The sequence below is a fragment of the Gossypium raimondii genome, chromosome 10 (assembly GCF_025698545.1).
Source record: "Gossypium raimondii isolate GPD5lz chromosome 10, ASM2569854v1, whole genome shotgun sequence".
Taxonomy (NCBI): domain Eukaryota; kingdom Viridiplantae; phylum Streptophyta; class Magnoliopsida; order Malvales; family Malvaceae; genus Gossypium; species Gossypium raimondii.
The window spans coordinates 59,473,474-59,493,152 of record NC_068574.1 but is presented as its reverse complement, the minus strand read 5'-3'; the positions used below and the strand labels follow the sequence as shown (position 1 = coordinate 59,493,152).

The following is a 19,679-nucleotide window of genomic DNA, read 5'->3' as shown; positions in this document are numbered from 1 at the left end:
TACAATGTCAAAAAAAATGAGTTTGAGATCAATGACTTCAATATCAATTTGGTGGAGAATTGGAGAGACCAGACGAAGATCTAAACGAAAAAGAAAAAATGGAAATATTGAATGTCGAGAGTTAAATTTTTTAGAAACTAAATTGATAAAAATGTATAAATGTTAACGGTTAAAGTTGTTATCATGTCAATCTCAAAAGCTACCATCGATAGCCGACTAATGATAAAAAATGACAAATTTAAATAGTTAGGTGACTAGTAATATAATTTATCTGAAAATTCTACTAATTATGTATTTATATTAATAAAGAAAATTCAATTACGATTTTTTAATGAAATTAAATTAATGTGTTGAATGTATTACAAAGACATATTGTATTCTTAAAAAAATGTTTAAATTTTAGAGACGATATTATTGAAGGTAATCACAAACTTCGAACAAGACCCACAAAATGGATATGGAGAATAAAAAATTTTAAATTAAAAAAATATAAATAAAATGTTAAGATTATACATAATTTTTTTCTTAAAAAAATCATACAATAAGACTCATTATTAATCCAAATAATATGAACCTTGCTGGAAAACAAGAAAAAAGAGCAACAAACGCGTGAAGCTCATCGCTCCTAAATGGCGCGTAACAAGAGAGAGAAATTTCAGTTATGTGCCGTTGATCAGTCAGTATTTTGATATTTTCCCTTCCTCGTCGTCTCCGTTGCCTCCAATTTACGGCAAAACGCATCGTTTTCCTCGTTTAAACTGATTTCCACTTTCCAAAAAAATAATTCCCAAATTTTCTTTTAAAAAATACAGTTTTCTGCTTAGAAAAAAAAAACACTTTTCTTAATTTCTCGATTCCACCTCTTATTTTTCAATGGATGAATCATCGTTTTTAAATCTTCCAACCAGTCATTTACTCGGCTCAGTTCCCGTAAGCTTCTTAATATTCTCTTCTTCTTCTTCTTTTTCCAATTTTTCGGTTAATTTTACGATTTTATTTCTTTTTTTTTTCGAATTAAATTGTTAAGATTCGGCATTTTTTATGTAATTTAAATTTTTTTTTTCATTTTGGATTTCAGTCTGTTATAAATGAAGAAAAGAAATCCTCATATGCAGGTGCTTTTTTCTATTAGTCTTTTAGATTTGTTTTTTTGGAAAAGTTTGTTTAAATTAATTGCGAATTTGATTTTATTAATTATTTTATTTGAAATTTTGTAGCTCCTGAAGCAAGCATGCAAATTTTTCCTCCAAATAATGGTAGTGGCCGAGGTTATCAAACTCTTGAAGCTCCAGCTGGTATATTCTATTTTTTAAAATTAATTTTTATTGTTTTTATAGAAATCTTAGTTAAATTTATCAATCTTCTTTGTTTCTCACTCTGGAATGTTAGGATTGAAGTGATAATTCTTTTTTATTTCTTAATATTTTAGTGATAGAATTGAAAATCGCCTATATTTGCAACGATTAATGTCTTAGTGAATGATTTTAATAAGCCCAATTTGTTATCGATGTTGATTGAAGGAAACAGAAACTTTCAAAATCACAGCATCTAAAATTGAAATATTGGAGATTTGATCATTGAACTGAGTGGATCTTCTTATTGGAAGTTACATCTGGTATCTTAGGGAAATTTATTCGAGGAAGATTTATGTTTTCCATGCCTTTAAGTTTGAATGTAGAGAATACTCAATCCTCTGCATTTGCCGTTATTGAATTGTGTGTGTACCTCTTGTAACTAAGGAATATAAAGCACTGATTTTGCATTCATGTTCTGAAACACCTTTGGGCTTAGGATATGTGGCTAATTCACTTATGGTAACATTTTAATGCTTTCATTTAGTGTTTCTGAAGGAATGTTAATGTTTGATCATCCCTTTGTCTATCCTATACAGAAAGCTTTGAACAACAACCACCAAACAACTGGAAGGGAGTGTTTAATATCTCATCCTACACACAGTATTTTAATGTGGATACAGATGTTGTAATAAACAGACTGATAAGTTCCTTTCATCCTACAGCTGGAGATTTTTTCAACAAGATCGAGGCTAACCCTGATTTGTGAGTATGCTTCCCCTCCCCCTTTCAATTCTTCCTTTGATGCCATTGTATCATAAAATGAGACATGCAAAGCTGTTTTCTTGGAAGCTTCATCATTCTATTTTTGGAATTGAAAGTTATCCTTGGGAAGAGAAAAGTTTATGGAGTTCTTTGACCTTATAGAAGCATATTATCTCTAGCAGTATAGTATGGGATAAAAAGTAGGATAGAAAGCAATCAAAGCACCCATTGACCTACGCATTCTTCCATTTGCAAGAAACAAGCTTTGTGGAAATCAGGACGAGCTAACTAATTTGGTTCATAAACTTAAAAAGTTAGAAGTCTTAGTTACTTGGTTCTTTATTTTGACATGAATGTAAGAAGCATTGAAGGGAGCATGCTAAAAATGAAAAATGCTTTATTTGTCTTGATTTTTTGCATATATTAGGTATGGGCTTATCTGGATCACAACTACATTGGTTTTTATGCTTTCTTGCTTTGGAAACTTTGCCACGTACCTTATGCAAAAGCACACTGATGGGACTACTACTTGGAGCTTTGATGTTGGCTATGTAAATGTAGCAGCTTCTGGAATCTATGGTTATGCAATTGCGGTGCCAATGGCATTTTACTTCTTGCTTCAGTATCTGGGTTCAAATGCTAGCCTTATACGATTTTGGTGCATGTGGGGTTATTCTCTCTCCATTTTCATGCCCACTGCGGTAAGTTTGCCATTCAAGTCCAAAAAGCCATCGTCTTGTTAATTTATTCTCTCCTAATTAGAGAACCTTAAATGCTAATTCTAAAGTATTTATGCCCCAAGGATAGCATATTCATTGATGCCTACGAGGTTTTGTAATTGCCGATCACATCTAGAAAACCTTAAGGTAGTGTTTGGGAACTTGGATTTTAGAATTCGGATTTGGATTTCAAAAGTAATGTAAATTGAGTAGGAAATATTTAGAAACGTAACATCCATAATAATTTCTCAATTCCATGGATTTGTTAGATTCATATTTCGTAATGAATTTGAAATTCTTAAAATACTTTTAGATTTAACAAATCCATGTTTTAATACCTTTTAGATGTATATTACACTGAATTCCAATTAATTCATCCATAATATATGCGTTTAATTTTTACCATTTACATAATAATGAAATCCAAATCCATGTTCCCAAACAGAGCATGAGTTATATCATGCATTCTTATAAAGCTCAAATTTATTAATCATTCATAATTTCTTTTACAATCATCTGAGCTGTATTATATGACATATTTGCAGTTCCTATTGCTTATTCCAGTTGAGTTTCTCCGATGGATAATTATACTAATTACTGGTACAGCTTCATCATGCTTTGTTGCTTTGAATTTAAGATCTTATATCGAAGGAGGGAATGATCTTACGATAATAGTGATTGCTGCATTCTTGTTGCAAATGGCCCTTTCAATCTTCATCAAGGTCTGGTTCTTTCCCTAAACCTCACTAAGTCATCATGTATGGTCCAAACTTTGTTGTTGATTCTCCATTTCCGTGAATTACGCAAAAATGAGGTTAGTTTGAGCAAAATTCCTATCGGAGAAAAGCTTGTGTGTGTGGAATTCCTTGGTCAGCTAGTTTTAGTGATATTGGAACATGTAGCAGAAGTGAGTCCCAGGAGTCAATGTTTTCCAGTGAGGTGTTGCGGTGCCACTAATATGATTTTGGAGTTGGTTGATCTAATTGACAAAGGTGGTGTTGGCCTACTATTAAGAGACCAACATCATTAGAACAACTAGAAGTAAATGTCAATATGATTTTTTTAAGTTTGGAAGTACTCTCTCTTGCACTTGCTTATGTAAATATAGGTTGTCACTGTCTTCATTTGTCAACTGTAATTGTTACCTAGCATCATAAAGCAGTTTTTTGTGTCAAATATTTTGGCTCCATTGAAATATAAACAATAAGTAGCGTGACATGACTACGTAGACTATCTCATTTGCCCTAGGAGAACCATGAGCATCAAGGTTCGTAGATCGACTATGAAACTTTGTGCAATAAGTGGAATGCATTAGCTGTTCAGTTTTAGGTCCGGCAATGAGGGTCAGAGATAGGTAAGCAATGATTCTTAAGACTACCAGAGCCTCTTCATTCTTAGTTCTTTATGTAGCCAGATTCTTTGGAACCACAATAGTCCTTTACTAGAAAGGGGGGAGATCGACTTGTCTGTTTGGTTGATTCGGTTAAAATTTTAAAGAGAAAAAACGACTGACTAACCTATTTTAATCACCTTAACCCTTATAACTGATTTGGTTGAACCGACTCAATAAAAAATAATTGGATAGGTCAATTTGAATTGATTTTTGCTCGTTTAATTTAGGATTTAGAGTTTAGTACTTTTTCGTAACATGTGCAGACTAGAGGTGCTCATGGGACGGGCCGGTCCAAAAAAATTCCTGCCCATGTTCTAGGCCTGAGCCCGGCCCGAAATATGGGCTTGAATTTTTTTTCCAAGCCCGACTCGGGAAAAATCCTAAGCCAGGCCCTTTTAAAATAAATACCAAAAATTTATTTTAAAAATAAAAAATATATATTTATTATATTCGGGCCGGGCCGGGCCCAGGCTAAAAAGTTGTACCCGAGGCCCGACCTGTTTTCTAAACGGGCCTCGTTTTTTACCCAAACCCATATTTTGGGCTTATATTTTTTCTCAAACCCTCCTACATTTCGGGCGAACTGTTAGGTTCTGGCCAGTCCGCCTGGCCATGAGCACCTCTAGTGCAGACCACAGAATAAGGAAGGCAGAACAAATGGTGGCAGTTGGTGCGGTCAGCCCAATCTAGTTTGGGCCCAATCTTTCATGGCCCATGGTTTGTTGGTTCGGTAGGTGTTAGGTCACATAGATCAGACCTATTCCATACATGATATTCAATTCATTTTTAGATGATATTCAATTCATTTTTTTAATTAATTGGTTGAAGAATGAAGAATATATTATATTAAGATATAAAAGCAATATTTAGTCTTGAATTTGGTAATTTTTTTAATTTAGTCCTTAATTTTTTTTTCTAATGTTAATTTATTTGATGATGTTTGTGCCACATCAGCATCTATTTTTTTTAGACGATGATGTAGTATGATATTACAATACCACATCATCATATGATTATTAAAATCAAGCACCAAATTCAAAAAAAAATTATCAAATTTTAAGATTAAATTTTATCTCTACTTTTATTTGTTCAAATTAATTAATAATAAAATCCCTACTAACCCAAAAAGTGGACTTCACGTAGCCAATATCAATGGTTGATAGGTAAGCCTGAATTTTGGGTAGTCCTATCCAATAGGCTAATATTCAGAGTTAATTAAATTTTTCAAGGGTTTTTGACTTTGGAATCAGTGTTTGTTTTCGTTTTCCCTTCATTTAATCTAAATCTGGCTGGCTTTAGTTGTATACTTCATATATTTATTGGTCATCCGCAGGAGTAAAAAAATATTTTTAAAAAATATTTTTAAAAAATCTAGATAATTATTCAATTATTATTTTCATAATGTGCTGGTTGGTGATGCAGGTGGATTTGGTATTGAACCCATTTTAAAAACCTTCTTCCTGAATCAAGCTGTTTTTTTGCTAGTATTTGATTTCAATTTTCAAGAAAGAAAAACAAATCAAACTAAACAAAAATAAATATTATTACCACCGTTTAATATGGATTCAAATTATTATTTTTTTAAAAACCCAGCAAGTAAATATTAATTTATGGAAAATTATTTTATAAACTTGGCAAGTAGATTAGTGAGGTCATGTACCATTTTATTAATTCTGCTGGTGAAGTGTTTAGTTTGAATTGATGAAATTAGTTTTTAAATTTAATTAAAACTATTATTTGATAATTTTTTTATTTTACGAGCAAACTAAAATTTATCATGCGTATCAATTTAAAATTAATAATTATTATCTTCACAAATAAATTCTTATCATGTTTTTCTTTTTAATTTTATTAGGACATATAACAATTTTCTATATATGCTTATGGGTATATAAAAATTACCTTTAAATCAATTCACTTTTTTTATCTCATTAAGCTAATTGAACTCAAATCTTAAACTCGAAATCTAAACATTGAATCTTGGGTTTGAGTTTGAAGTTCAGGATTTATAGCTTAGGATTTGGGGGTTAGGTTTAGAGTTTAAGGTTCAGAGAAAAAAATTATCAAAATTATATATAAGTGAGTGGAAAAAATTGTTAAAATGTCATTAAATAATTAAAAAACCATGTATGATGTGATGAGAATAATTCATAAAAAAAATTACCTATTTAATTGACACAAAAAAACTTATTCGAGATGACATTATTACAAAGTTTTCAAATTAAATTAATGATCAAATCGATCAACCATCGATTCATCAGTCCAAATCAATCTGATCATCCGATCAATTCAATTAAATAAATCATTAAAATTTTACAAAAAATTTTATTTAATCGTTTGATTCAACTAATTTTTAAATCAAACAATTGAACAATTTTTTTTTCCAAATCGATATTCTAATTAGTTCTTGATCTAATTTATCCGAACCAATCTGATATGAATCAGCAGTTTTTAAGAAGACACTAACGTTAAAACTTCAATAAAGTAGTTACTTTTTTTTATATAATTAAAAAGAAATTAAAGAAAAGAAATAGAAAAATCCAAATAACTTTTTTTTTTGTTGTCCCATGTGACCTCTCATCCACGGTCCACCGCCGACTGTTTTAACCCAAACAAATACAAAGCCCACTAAACACTTCTCAAAATCTCAACCATCCATGTCTTCGTGCACCGTTTTCTAATTACCAAATAATCAAATCCTCTCCTTAAAAACCCATCGCCGAATTGAAATAAAAACGCACAACTGAGTCACTGAGTCGAATCCAATCAGCAACCAATGGCTGAGGATAGTTCAAGAGCTTTTGTTAAAGACGTCAAGCGTATCGTCATTAAGGTTTGTTTCTTTTCTCTCTCGCTTTCATTCTTTTTTGTTCCTAACATTGTTTAAGTTTTGACTTTTGACTAGCTTAATGAGATAAAGAAATGAATTGATTTTAAAGTTTTTCTTCTTCTTCTTTTTTGTAGTTCTCTTTTTAGTGGGTTTATGTTGGTTTTTGAATTTGGGGGGAGGGGGTGTTTGGGTACTAGGAAAGATGTGGAATTGCAAAGAAAAATGGATGCCTTGATTGTTTTCTTCTTACTCTTTATGCGTCTTTTGTAACTAAGAAAATGTGGGGTTTTTTAGTATATAAAACATGCGTTCTTTTACGAAAAAAAAGAGATAGGAACACTTAAAATAGGTAAAATGAAGTATTTTTTGACAAGGCATTTTCCAATGCTTTCTCCTAAATTGTGCTAAAAGTATTTATATAGTTTTTGAAGATCTTAAAATGGGATTAAGGATGCTGGATGCTATTTTAAGCTAAGCTAAGCTAAGCTCAGTACATTTTTTTTTTCTGAAATGGGTACAAGGATATTAAAATCTAAAAATAGAGTCTGTGTTTATTTCACTGCAGATTGTGAAGTAAAATAATTTTTTCTTTAGAATAAGATTATATGTTTTTTTAGAGCCAGAAAAACTGAAAACTGGGTTAACATAGTTTTTTTAGAATATTAAAATTTTGAAAACGAAAATGAAAATTAGGCCTTTTACATTGCCATGGAAATCATTTTTTATGAAGATGGGAAAAACTGAAAACACGTAGAACTGTGTATGGCACGGCACATTTTATGGAGATTAAATTCGTCCCTTTAAAAAGTATGTTTTAAAAGAGTATAAGATCTCTCTTTTGGAATCTTGGGTTTCTTAATCATTGGAAATTGCCCTGAAAGTGATGTCTACTTAAAAAAAAAATGGTTTTTAGATAAGAAATTTGTCACTTTCTGCCACTAAAGTGGGCCATTTATTATTTTTACAATTAATTTTTTAATTTTAATTTTATTTTTATGGCTTGATCAAGAACAAGAACACTTGTCTCGATATAGTAGTTACAGATTAAACATCTTAGCATCAAATGAGAGAGAACTTAATATTTTAGATGGTTGGAGTTCTGATAATTGAGTGAACTGAATTATATTGAAGGTTGGGACTGCTGTTGTTACTCGAAATGATGGACGATTAGCACTTGGAAGATTAGGAGCACTATGTGAGCAGGTATGCTATTTTTTTATGCATCATTGTGAATAAAGCTTGGGTGGTTGCACTTATTGTTTTATTTGCCTCGAAATAACATGGTAAAACCTTCTAACAACGTGCAGATAAAAGAATTGAACTCTCAAGGATATGAGATCATTTTGGTGTCATCAGGTGCTGTTGGCTTAGGTCGCCAAAGGCTTAGATACAGGAGACTAGTCAACAGCAGGTTTTTTGTTTCTCCTTTTCAGCTCTGAACAGTGATGTTTGGATGTATTTTCTAAGCCTGAAAATCAATATTGATGCGATGCATCAGAAAAAGAAAAGGGGAAAAATTAGTATTTGAGATGTGAACTCTTTTACCTTGGTATTATTCTTATTCATTCTTGTCTCATGTTTTGCAGTTTTGCTGATCTTCAGAAGCCACAAGTAGAACTTGATGGGAAGGCATGTGCAGCCGTTGGACAAAATAGTCTTATGGCTTTGTATGATACATTGTTCAGTGAGGTGGTTACGCATTTTCCATTTCATGACTGCATCAGACTACCTTGTTTTGAAGTTCATTACCAAAATTCATTCTTTCTTTACTAGAACATAATATGCATGTTTATATCACAAGTGCTTGGAACTTATTTGAAATACATTTTCTTTTTCTTTCTTGCAGCTGGATATTTCATCAGCTCAACTTCTTGTAACAGACAGTGATTTTAGAGATAGAGATTTTAGAAAGCAACTAAATGAGACAGTGAAGTCTTTATTATCGTTGAAAGTTATTCCTATATTTAATGAAAACGATGCTGTCAGTACCAGGAAAGCTCCATACGAGGTATTATGCTGATAATTTTTTCTATGTGATGGTGTCTCTTTATATCATTACCTGGACTAATGCTATCCCTTTCTACCTTTAGTAGTTTTGTGCAAAGCTGTAATGAAAAATGATGTTCCTCATCATCAGTAGAAGCTTAATCTTAGAAGGCTGTACCAACACATTCACTGCATGTTAACACATTACATTCAATGAGTGTTAATGAATATTTTAATCAATACCTGGATGAATACTTTCCCTCTGCCTGCAGCATTCTAAACTGCTGTTCTTCATATTCATAAGTAGAATCTTAATCTTAAAAGGCTGTACCAATATACTTAATGCATCATAAATAGAAGTTTCATTCTCAAGCCTCCAATGCATCTTGTAAAGTTGGTAAAATAATGCTTTAAAAGCTTTGGCTCATCTTGAAGTTCATAATGTGAGCACTTTTTCAGGATTCTTCTGGTATATTTTGGGACAATGACAGTTTAGCAGCTCTACTCGCTCTGGAACTAAAAGCTGATATTCTTGTTTTATTGAGTGATGTTGAGGGTCTTTACAGTGGCCCTCCAAGCGATCCAAAATCAAAGCTAATCCACACATATGTTAAAGAAAAGCATCAGGGTGAGATTACCTTTGGAGACAAGTCAAGGGTAGGTAGAGGGGGTATGACTGCTAAAGTAAAAGCTGCTGTCAATGCAGCTTATGCTGGCATTCCTGTTGTTATCACCAGGTTTGGTTCTGTGCAATGTTTTATTGTGTCGTGACACATGTTATATATAATAAATAGGATTACTGAGATGATTGAATGCTGTTTTTGTTAGGATTATAATCATGTAAAATGAAATTAACATACTGGCTACTGTCCTGCCAGTAATTACATAGAGAGTTAGGAAATTGCAGCAATTTAACCCTCTTGCCTCATCCCATCTAAAAATCTTCATGCATTGTTATCTGTATTCTTACTCAAGGAAAAAGACTGAAAACTTATTTTGTTTGGAACTTGTAGCTTTTCCTGTATAGGATTATTCTTCCTGCATTTATATGCTATGTTGCCATTCTAGTGTCAGTCACTTGCCTTCTGCCTAACCATGAGTATTTTTTCTTTTGTTTCTTATGAAGTGGAAGTGCTCCTGAGAACATAATAAGAGTCCTCCAAGGTCAAAAAATTGGTACTCTATTTCACCAGGATGCACATTTGTGGGAACCAACTAAAGAAGTCGATACCCGTGAAATGGCAGTTGCAGCAAGAGAAAGTTCCAGACGACTTCAGGTAATATTGTGTTGCTTTGTCGCTCCAAATGTTCTATGTGCTCAATGTTTGAGAACATTCCTTTACTTCTTCCTTGTGGTTCCGGCTGCCAACTTATAATGTTGAGAGTCAGATATACCTTCTTGACTAGTGGGAAAATAACTTAATAGCATTTGGTCTACAGGCATTGTCCTCACAAGAGCGAAAAAAGATTTTATTAGACATAGCTGATGCCCTTGAAGCAAATGAAAAATTGATCACTGTTGAGAATGAAGCTGATGTAGCTGCTGCACAACAGGCTGGATATGAGAAATCCTTGATATCTCGACTAGCTCTGAAGCCTGGAAAGGTTGGGTGCTAAATCTAATTCGCCCATTTTTGCTTATTGAAATTTAATTACTATTGCTGGTTATTACCTCTCAGCTTTGACCTTGTCTGCAAGTACCAAAAGCCGATGCATAACTTGTGCATCAAATTCCTACTGTGCCTTATGCCTTCTCAGATAAATTTATAGTCATGATCATGTTCTGTACTATTGAATTTATTCCTATACTCCCCAGATTGCAAGCCTTGCAAAGTCAATTCGTGTGCTTGCGAACATGGAAGACCCAATCGGCCGTGTTTTGAAGAAAACACAGGTAAGAAGTAGTTTATATGTTCAGTACGTTTATACCTCAAGGTGTGTAGTATCTGGAGATTTATTTGGTCTGAAATATGGTTGTTTAATTTCTGAACCTTTAAATAGAAATGGGGAAAGAAGGGTTTCTTTTTTAGGGTTGGGGGGATTATATAAGAGACAAAACTATGTTTGGTTTTAGCCAAAGCTATTAACGAAATGCTTTTAACTGTTTGAACTAATAGTTATCTAATGGTTGTCTTTGCATTCAGCTTGCAGATGGACTTATTTTAGAGAAAACCTCAAGTCCTTTGGGTGTTCTTTTGATTGTTTTTGAATCTCGACCTGATGCGCTTGTACAGGTAAACAAATAGAACTACAACTTGGAAAATCAGTTCACTATTTCTCGATGGTGTAGTAAGAAAAATGTTTAAATAAATTATTTAATTACCGAGGTGGACATATGTTCATATCCCCTAGTATGTTAACCATTATTTGGCTTGACCAAGGCAGGAAAATGCTATCTGCATTGTGTGAGGTGGAGCTAAGAGATATTTCTTGTTTGCCTATTAAATTTATATGCTTCTATTTCCGAATATACTCATCTGGCTTTATGTATGATTTGAATAGATAGCCTCATTAGCTATCCGAAGTGGTAACGGGCTTCTCTTGAAAGGGGGAAAGGAGGCCAAGCGGTCCAATGCTATTTTGCATAAGGTTTGGATTCTAATATGAGTTTTCTTGAATGTGCTGAAATGTAATTTCTTGTTTATTTTTCTTTTCTGGTATCTTATCACCTCCTTTTGCATTCATAGGTAATAACTGAAGCCATTCCAGACATTGTTGGGGGTAAAGTTATTGGACTTGTAACTTCAAGAGATGAGATTCCTGATCTTTTAAAGGTTAGTAGATCCTAAAGTAACCAATTAGTAGAACAGATACTATTACAACAACAGTTCACAGTTCAACTTGTAACTTGGCTTTAAATTTGTACTTCAGCTTGATGACGTTATTGATCTTGTGATCCCACGAGGCAGCAACAAACTTGTTTCCCAAATCAAGAGTTCAACCAAAATTCCTGTTCTTGGTCATGCAGGTTAGATGGGTTACTTTTGTCTTAAACATTCATCATATGCTTGGCCTGATTAAAGGATACTGCTGCCCGGTTCTCATGTAGTGAAAGTATACTGTTTGTTTCAGATGGAATTTGCCATGTATATGTTGATAAGTCTGCTAATATGGATATGGCAAAGCGGGTTGTTTTGGATGCAAAAATAGATTACCCAGCTGCTTGCAATGCAATGGTTATTCATCATTCATTTGTCGATTTTTTTCTTTCGGGCTCTCTTTTGTTTGAATATTTTCAGATTATGCCGAGCACATTATGTAGTTCTTTAATGTTTCTCTTTTACTTATGACAGGAAACTCTTCTTGTACACAAAGCTTTAGTGACAAACGGTGCACTTAATGAGCTAATTGTTGATCTTCGTATACAAGGTACATTGCAAATACCTTCACTTATTATATATTGTACTTCGATAGTTTTTTGAAATAAACTTCAATTATCCATGATCACCAAAAAAGTTCAAATTTCAACTGAGTTAATATTTTGAAAGCTTTTTATGGTTCTGCAAATGAAAAAATTAATTTTCATGGCATTTTATAAACTGTAAATGTTAACTCTATTGCAATCTGGTCCCTATAGGGACTTGGCAGGTACTTTCACCAATTTCCACACATTTCCATTATATTGTAACACAATATTTGGAATACCTAATGGGTAACCAACAGTAATGCATCTTTTGCAGGTGTTACTTTATATGGTGGACCAAGGGCAAGTTTATTGATGAATATCCCACAAGCACGCTCTTTTCATCATGAATACAATTCAATGGAATGCACTGTTGAAATAGTGGACAATGTGGCTGCAGCCATAGATCACATCCATCACCATGGCAGGCATGTTATTTTCTCTTGTCGAAATCTCTTTGTCTGCAATTCTATGTGCTGTGTGTTGTATGATTATTTCCATGAGCCAATGGACATGAATTGCCTTTTACTTTTTTGCAGTGCGCACACAGATTGTATCATCACTGAAGACCAAGAAACTGCAGAAATCTTCCTGCATCAAGTTGACAGGTAAGACTTTAATTATCTTGCTCCATACTTAGACCGGCTCCTTTTGATTTTTGGTCACCCTGTAATATGTTCTGTATTTAAATGGTCAGCGCTGCTGTTTTCCACAATGCAAGCACAAGATTTTGTGATGGTGCTCGATTTGGTCTAGGCGCTGAGGTATTGCATCCATCATTTTCAGTACCTTTTTAATATGTTAAAGTTCATTTGTTAAGTATTTGGTTTTTCTTAAATAACCAATAGGTTGGGATAAGTACAAGTAGGATTCACGCTCGGGGTCCTGTTGGAGTTGAAGGATTGTTAACAACAAGATGGTATGGATCTATTAAACTGCATACATTCTATATAATATGCATTGTACATATAAGTTCCCTATAGGAAACCGTTTTTGGTAACATAAAGTTGACTGATCTTAATATTGATGATAACATTGTAAGGTCCCTAGTTAAAAAAGGGTAAATATACATTTTAGCACTTGAACTTGGCTTTAAGGTTCAATTTGGTACCTAAAGTATATTTTGTTCCAATTAGATACCTGATCTTGGTTTCTTGGTTCAAGTTGGTACTTGAACTTGCCTTTTTGGTCCAAATTAGTACTTACAGTAAATGACTTATTTGAATCAATTTGAACTATTAAGCCAAGCTCCATTACTAATTTAATCCAAAAAAACTAAGTTCAAGTACCTAATGGGACCGAAAGAATTTTTAGTACCAAATTGAACCTTGGGGCTAAACTTAGGTACTAATTTGAACATTGAAACCAAGTTCAGGTACCAAAATTATATTTACCCTAAAAAAAAAGAAATAAACCGCACATGTGCGTATTACTGTATTGTAAATCCGTATTTTTCTTCCCGAAATACAGGATTCTGAAAGGAAGTGGGCAGGTAGTAGATGGTGATAAAGGGGTCATTTACACCCACAAAGACATACCTATAAATTCTTGAAAATGTATCAGAAAAGACCCCTAAAATGCAAAGGGGAAAATGGCTGAAGCTGCTGAATTGGTTTCTTGAAGGGGGTTGAATTGGGATAAGAGTGTTAATTGTTATACTATAATATTGTGAAATTATTGCTAATGCTATGGTTTTTTCTTATGTTTTTAAATTAGGAAGTAGATTCTTTTCTTTTCAAGTGTGATAATTAGAATTTAGGATTTGAGTAATCTGTGTCAGGAAAATTTCTGAGTAGAAAAATAAGAATGTCAAAGTGTTCTGATGTAAATTTATTTCTGTTATACTGCAAAAGCATTTGAATTTGAATTTCTAGCTCGATTCAAAATTGAAGTTGATTCAATTTATCATAAAAATCAATAATTAAAATTAAAATTTAATGTTTTAAAAATTAGGATTGAACAATTCAAATTCTAGAAGTTCAAAAATAACTAGAAAATTTATAAAATGCGAAGAATAATAAATAATAAAAGAAATGTAAACATATATTCTATAAATTATAGAAATCCAATTAAATATTCAAATTAATTTAAATTTGATTCAAGCTGTAATTCAACCGGATAATCCAGTTCCAAAATGATTCGAGCCTAAAACAAGTGTAAAACTAAATTAAAATGAATTCAAAATGACTTAAACACGAACAAATAATTTATTCAAAAGTAACTTGAAATAAAACCACCTAATCAAACTAAAAATACCCAAAATCAATGTCAATCAATTGATTTATAATTCCCATCGAACAAAGATTAAACAGTACCTCAAATCCTTACTACATATACACTTTCACAAAAATGGCTTTTTTTCTTATTCAAAAGGTAAACAATGTTCCACTCAAAGCAAAATCTCTGAGCCATAATATAAAACAATCTGCATATTGTGTTATTTCAGTTCATAATCCTAGTTTCTCATCATAAACAATAATATAAGAAACTATTATAAACCCTTCATTCTTCAACAAATTTCTTGAGATTTTTCAACCATAAAAGATACTCTCTGTTATCCTTATCGGCCATGTACTCACGCAAGTAATTTGTTGTACTTGGCTTGATTCCTCTAACCTCCAAGTATTTGTAAAAACCCTTTTGCAAATTCTCATCCAAATCACTGCAAATCACACATGAAACAATAAAAAAGCAATCAATATCCAAACTTTCCCATGCAGTTACACAAAACTATAAGAAAAAAAGATCAAATTACAATCTTGGTCCTTTTACAATACTCCAATTTGAGATTTAACCCATTTGGTTTAATATCTATTTCGGTTAATATAACTTCTAGTCTCTAAACTTGGTATTTAGGTCCACTTACCTGAACTTAGCAATTATGTCCATTTTGGTCCCTTTGGCAAAGGTAAAAGCATTGTGCAACATCATCACCAGTCGTCATCAAATTCTTGATGGAATCCAAGTTCAAGGATCAAAATGGATCTAGTTGCCAAGTTCAAGTACCAAAATTGAAAAAAATATATAGGAACCAAAGTGAACCTAATTGCCAAGTTCAGGGGCTAAAAGTTATATTAACCCTATCTATTTTTATAATATCTACCAGTAAGTCCAAATAACTGACCATTAACTATTTTGAGTAAAAAAATATACAAGCACCAAAGTGGACCTAATTGCCAAGTTCAGGAACTAAAAGTTATATTAACCTTATCTATTTTTATACGGTCTAATGTCTATCCGTTAGTCCAAATAATCAGCACCAATTAACTATTCTGATTAAATTGCAGATGTGAGCTACTTCTAAAAATATTTCTACCTCATCGTTATGACATAAATCTTTTTCATGTAAAAAATCCAGACATTTTAACTGGAATGATATTTAACTTTTTGGGCTAACTACGTTATATGCAAACTAAAGTACAAACACAAAATCTCAAATTAGAGTATACCAAACGAACCATAACCATAATTTGACCCAAAGGAAAAAGGAAGCTTACTTGAAATCAGGGCCTTCATAAGCAAGTTCATCATCCCCAGGGTTTGGATTTCTAAAACTCAAACTGTCGATTCCAATCCCATCATGTAAAGCAGTGCAACTGAACTCCAAACTCGGACCATCTTTCTTCGAAACGGTGACAACGAACGGGATTCTAGCATTGTTATTATCCCCATCATTGTCTTCAACTTCATCTTCATCTTGCTCGTCTTCGTTAAGATCAAGCATGTGAACATCAACTTTTATGAGCTCACCATTATATTCTCTTGTCAATGTTACAGTTTGAGTCCCAGGGTTATCTTCGACTTCAAAAGGGAATCCACTAGGAGTTCCTACAACCTGTGAAAAACAACAAAGCTTAATATATGATGACCATTTTCATTTCAAAGAATAAAAACCCAAAAGCAAGAAAGAGAAAAAAAAATCAAGAATTTTCTATGCTTACAGCAAATTTAGTTCAAAAAATGCTATTGAAATTACAAAATTTATGTAGAAATGGAAGCATAATTTTAAACAACCATGTTCAGAATTTATTTTCAGCAGCTTCAGGAAAATAATGATTTTTTAAACAAGATTGCAATCTTTTTACCATTCTTATGAAGATCATCACCATCTTCATTTTAAAGAATTAAAACCATAAACATGAAACCTTTTAACCCCCCACAACAATTTACTATCTTTACACTAAATTTAGTTTAAAATAAGGGGAAAATGATACTGAAATTACAAATATCTTTTTCCAGCACCTTCAAGTTCTTTTAGAGGAAACTTCTGATTTTCAACAAGGACGCAAATTTTCCCATTTTTATGAAACAAATTTTAAAAATAAAAACCCAATATACATCAAATTCAAAAATTCATGCTTTACCCTTAATTCCCCATTAACAAAAAGGAAACGTTTTAAAAAAAAAAGGTAAAATAATTAGTCACCTGATCAGAGCTATCACCCTCAGCAAACTGAATCTCGGACTCAAGAACTCGGATGAGAGACTCATCAGAAGAGGGTTTCTTGGAAGCAACGGCGGTAGATAAATGGAAGCTATTTGGGTAAAAACGGTTAACGGCCGGTTTCTGAGACTGTAACCCATGGTTCAAAGCCCTGAAGATCGAAGAGTGGTAGTTCCTCTGGACTCGGGTGAGTCGAATCGCGAGTGGAGCCAACGCGTTAGCTGATTTACGGAAAACCGAAGCGAAAGCCATGGGAACTGAGCTGAGAAAACAAGAGGGTTTTCTAGGGTTTTAGAAAAAAGCTTAATTCTTTGTATCGAGGGTTTTAAGGTTTTAAAAGGCAAATATTTTAGCCCTTTTTTGTAAAGTTGGGCCTTAATTGGGCTTGATTTTGCACCATTTATTTTAGGGTAAATCACACCTAAAATCACTATACTATTAATAAATTTATATTTTGGTCACTCAACTTTAAAAAATTACAAAATAATCACAATTAGCTTTGTCATTGAAGTGATATTGTAAATTCGCATTTATTTCTGTTATTTATTCACACAGTTAGAGCCAAGTGAAAATCCAATCAACTAATAATAAATATATTTGTTGGTCAAATGCTTAAACTAAAAATATTATCAATTTGACCTAATAAAAAATCATATCATGTAAAATTAAAAATAAAATTAAAGGTAAACTATACCAAATTATTAATAAATTTATGTTTTTGTCACTTAACTTTAAAAAGTTACAAAATGATCATTGAACTAATCGAAAATTTTTATTTAAGTTACTAGGTTGTTAAGTTTTTTTTTTTTTTTATAAAGATCAATTAGCAAACTTCAAACAATGATTCAACGATCAATACGGTGGACCAATACTAATCAATGAGTAGAATAACATATCTTTGATTCAAATCGATTTGATAATCAGTGTCGAAGATTAGAGAAGAAAGTTGTTCGATTTTGGTTCACAAATTCGTGACATTTAAAACGGTTTCATGAAAAAAATTTAAACTGTAAAAGAAAATGGAAAAGAGAGGTTTATATTGGTGCAGACAGTGCAAACATAAAAGGTCATACAACAATTATTTTAACAACTCAGTTATTTAAGGGGGCATTTGATTCATCGAATCTTAGATTACGTTCCTTAAAATGATTATAAAAATGTAATATTATGGGTGAAATATAAGATTACATTGTTTGATTTCTTTGTTGAAATGTAAGATTCAAGTATTTTGGTCGACAAAATATAAGGTTAACTAAAAGAAAATTATAATTTTTTTTGTTTTACAAGTTCACTTATTTCTCAAATTTTATAATATTAAAATAACTTAATAAATTCATTTTGTTAGACCTTTATCATATGAATTCAATTGAGTCCCATAAAATTTATTTATATGATTTTTCAATTTGAAATTTGTTACAAATGTTGGTGCTAATAAAACAAAAATGATATAAATGATATATATAAAAATACTTTAAATATAGTTATAAAATGAATAATACATAGGTACGCGAATAGAGGTGCTCATGGATTAGGTTGGGTCGACTCAACACGAAATCTAGGCTTAAAATTGTGTCCAAACTTGTCCTTATTTGTAAAAGACTAACCCAAGCCCATTTTAGGTCTGTTTATATTATTTTTTTATTTTAATATTTAATAATTTTATATATTTTTTATTTGTTGAAATTTTTATATTTAGTATAATTTTATTTTTTAATGTGTTTTAAATTACATAATATATAAAAATAAAATAATATAGAGTATTATAAACTTAAAAAGGGTCGGGTTGGGTCGGGCTGAATTTTTTTCTCAAATCTATTTTTCGAACCTAATATTTTTGTCCAAATCTCCCCAAATTTTAGATGAACCTTTAAGACTGTACAGGTAACCTGAGCCATAAACAAGTCCGATTTCTCAAATTGAATAACCTTAAATATTCTCATATTATTTAATTTTACTCTAAATGGCTCATGTTGTGGTGTGCTTTTTTTCCAGCAAAAGTAAAATTAGGATTGCTTTGTACCATTAAGAGTAGGAAAAAAAATACACACCTTTTAAAAGTTTTATATCCATGTTTATTGTTTGGATACAAAATATATATATTTAATGGTTTATACTTACACATTGTATATTTACTTTAAATTGCCAAAAATTAACAAAAATATAAAATAAAATTTGAATAATTTAAAGACAAATTATATATATGTTTATATATATGAATAAAATTTGTATATGTAAATAAAATGTATATTTACATTTTAAGCATCTCGTTTTAATTTTGTGTAAAATTTGAATAAAATGTGAATAAAACTAAAGCAATGAATTTACAAACTTCCTTATTATTGATCTAAAAATTAAGGGTAATTTTGTTTTAAAATTCAGATTCCGCCCTTAATTTAATATTACTCCAGAAAGAGGTCATAATGAGATTATACCTTATGTTATGAGGTGATTATAATGTGAGATTACGAGATGGTCGGAATGTTGAAATCCAAACACCATAATCTCATTTCGGAATATAACATTACGGGTCGTAATATTATATTCGTAGAACCGAAAGTCTCCTAAATGAAAACATTTGAATGGTTCAGTAACCATCTTGTAACTTTTTAAACTTGAGTGACTAAAACATAAATTTGTTAATAGTTTAGTGACCTTTTGAAATTTACCCAAAAATTAAATATCAAATTTTGAGGGACAAAAACAAAAATTAATCAAAAGTTGACAAATCACCCTGTCAACGTCATTGGTTTATTTTTTTCATTTATCCATTTTCACGGCCAAAAAGCCAAAACATTAGCAAATATCAAATACAATCACACTAGACAAGTTGTGTACTAATGTATTCAA

At 31.7% G+C, this 19,679-nt stretch overlaps 3 protein-coding genes across 4 annotated transcripts; 2 read left to right on the top strand and 1 right to left on the bottom strand.

Moving 5' to 3' along the window:
* The first annotated feature begins 713 nt into the window (after positions 1 to 713).
* Positions 714 to 3,952, top strand: LOC105776216 (uncharacterized). Of its 2 annotated transcripts, XM_012598754.2 has the most exons (6): positions 714 to 930; positions 1,079 to 1,115; positions 1,218 to 1,295; positions 1,892 to 2,057; positions 2,485 to 2,758; positions 3,322 to 3,952. In XM_012598754.2, exons 1-6 carry the CDS (start codon positions 874 to 876, stop codon positions 3,514 to 3,516), a joined length of 807 nt encoding a protein of 268 aa, XP_012454208.1. In that variant the 5' UTR covers positions 714 to 873; the 3' UTR covers positions 3,517 to 3,952. The 2 variants fall into 2 exon arrangements, with proteins under 2 accessions (XP_012454208.1, XP_012454209.1); XM_012598755.2 differs by lacking the exon at positions 1,079 to 1,115 and having other exon boundaries at positions 717 to 930.
* Positions 3,953 to 6,809: 2,857 nt separating this feature from the next.
* Positions 6,810 to 14,253, top strand: LOC105776210 (delta-1-pyrroline-5-carboxylate synthase). The gene is made up of 20 exons (XM_012598750.2): positions 6,810 to 7,002; positions 8,131 to 8,202; positions 8,307 to 8,410; positions 8,586 to 8,688; positions 8,846 to 9,007; positions 9,445 to 9,722; positions 10,112 to 10,262; positions 10,426 to 10,590; positions 10,802 to 10,879; positions 11,130 to 11,219; positions 11,488 to 11,574; positions 11,673 to 11,759; positions 11,857 to 11,953; positions 12,058 to 12,161; positions 12,279 to 12,354; positions 12,666 to 12,816; positions 12,928 to 12,996; positions 13,086 to 13,152; positions 13,237 to 13,307; positions 13,859 to 14,253. Exons 1-20 carry the CDS (start codon positions 6,946 to 6,948, stop codon positions 13,938 to 13,940), a joined length of 2,151 nt encoding a protein of 716 aa, XP_012454204.1. The 5' UTR covers positions 6,810 to 6,945; the 3' UTR covers positions 13,941 to 14,253.
* A 388-nt stretch (positions 14,254 to 14,641) lies between these two features.
* Positions 14,642 to 17,147, bottom strand: LOC105776217 (uncharacterized protein At2g39795, mitochondrial). Its single transcript, XM_012598757.2, has 3 exons — positions 16,815 to 17,147; positions 15,886 to 16,223; positions 14,642 to 15,050 (listed from the first exon to the last, which is right to left on the bottom strand). Exons 1-3 carry the CDS (start codon positions 17,082 to 17,084, stop codon positions 14,891 to 14,893), a joined length of 768 nt encoding a protein of 255 aa, XP_012454211.2. The 5' UTR covers positions 17,085 to 17,147; the 3' UTR covers positions 14,642 to 14,890.
* Between the last annotated feature and the right edge of the window lie 2,532 nt (positions 17,148 to 19,679).

What these genes read in the sequence shown, in the direction of transcription:
- LOC105776216 (XM_012598754.2), top strand. Translation starts at nt 874, where the DNA reads ATGGATGAATCATCGTTTTTAAATCTTCCAACCAGTCATTTACTCGGC. An exon ending in ATTTACTCGGCTCAGTTCCC is followed by an intron (nt 931 to 1,078) that starts GTAAGCTTCTTA and finishes TTTGGATTTCAG; the next exon opens with TCTGTTATAAATGAAGAAAA. An exon ending in ATCGAGGCTAACCCTGATTT is followed by an intron (nt 2,058 to 2,484) that starts GTGAGTATGCTT and finishes TGCATATATTAG; the next exon opens with GTATGGGCTTATCTGGATCA.
- LOC105776210 (XM_012598750.2), top strand. Translation starts at nt 6,946, where the DNA reads ATGGCTGAGGATAGTTCAAGAGCTTTTGTTAAAGACGTCAAGCGTATC. An exon ending in TCCTGTTCTTGGTCATGCAG is followed by an intron (nt 11,954 to 12,057) that starts GTTAGATGGGTT and finishes TGTTTGTTTCAG; the next exon opens with ATGGAATTTGCCATGTATAT. An exon ending in TGTTGATCTTCGTATACAAG is followed by an intron (nt 12,355 to 12,665) that starts GTACATTGCAAA and finishes CATCTTTTGCAG; the next exon opens with GTGTTACTTTATATGGTGGA.
- LOC105776217 (XM_012598757.2), bottom strand. Translation starts at nt 17,084, where the DNA reads ATGGCTTTCGCTTCGGTTTTCCGTAAATCAGCTAACGCGTTGGCTCCA. An exon ending in AGGGTGATAGCTCTGATCAG is followed by an intron (nt 16,224 to 16,814) that starts GTGACTAATTAT and finishes TGTTTTTCACAG; the next exon opens with GTTGTAGGAACTCCTAGTGG. An exon ending in TATGAAGGCCCTGATTTCAA is followed by an intron (nt 15,051 to 15,885) that starts GTAAGCTTCCTT and finishes TGTGATTTGCAG; the next exon opens with TGATTTGGATGAGAATTTGC.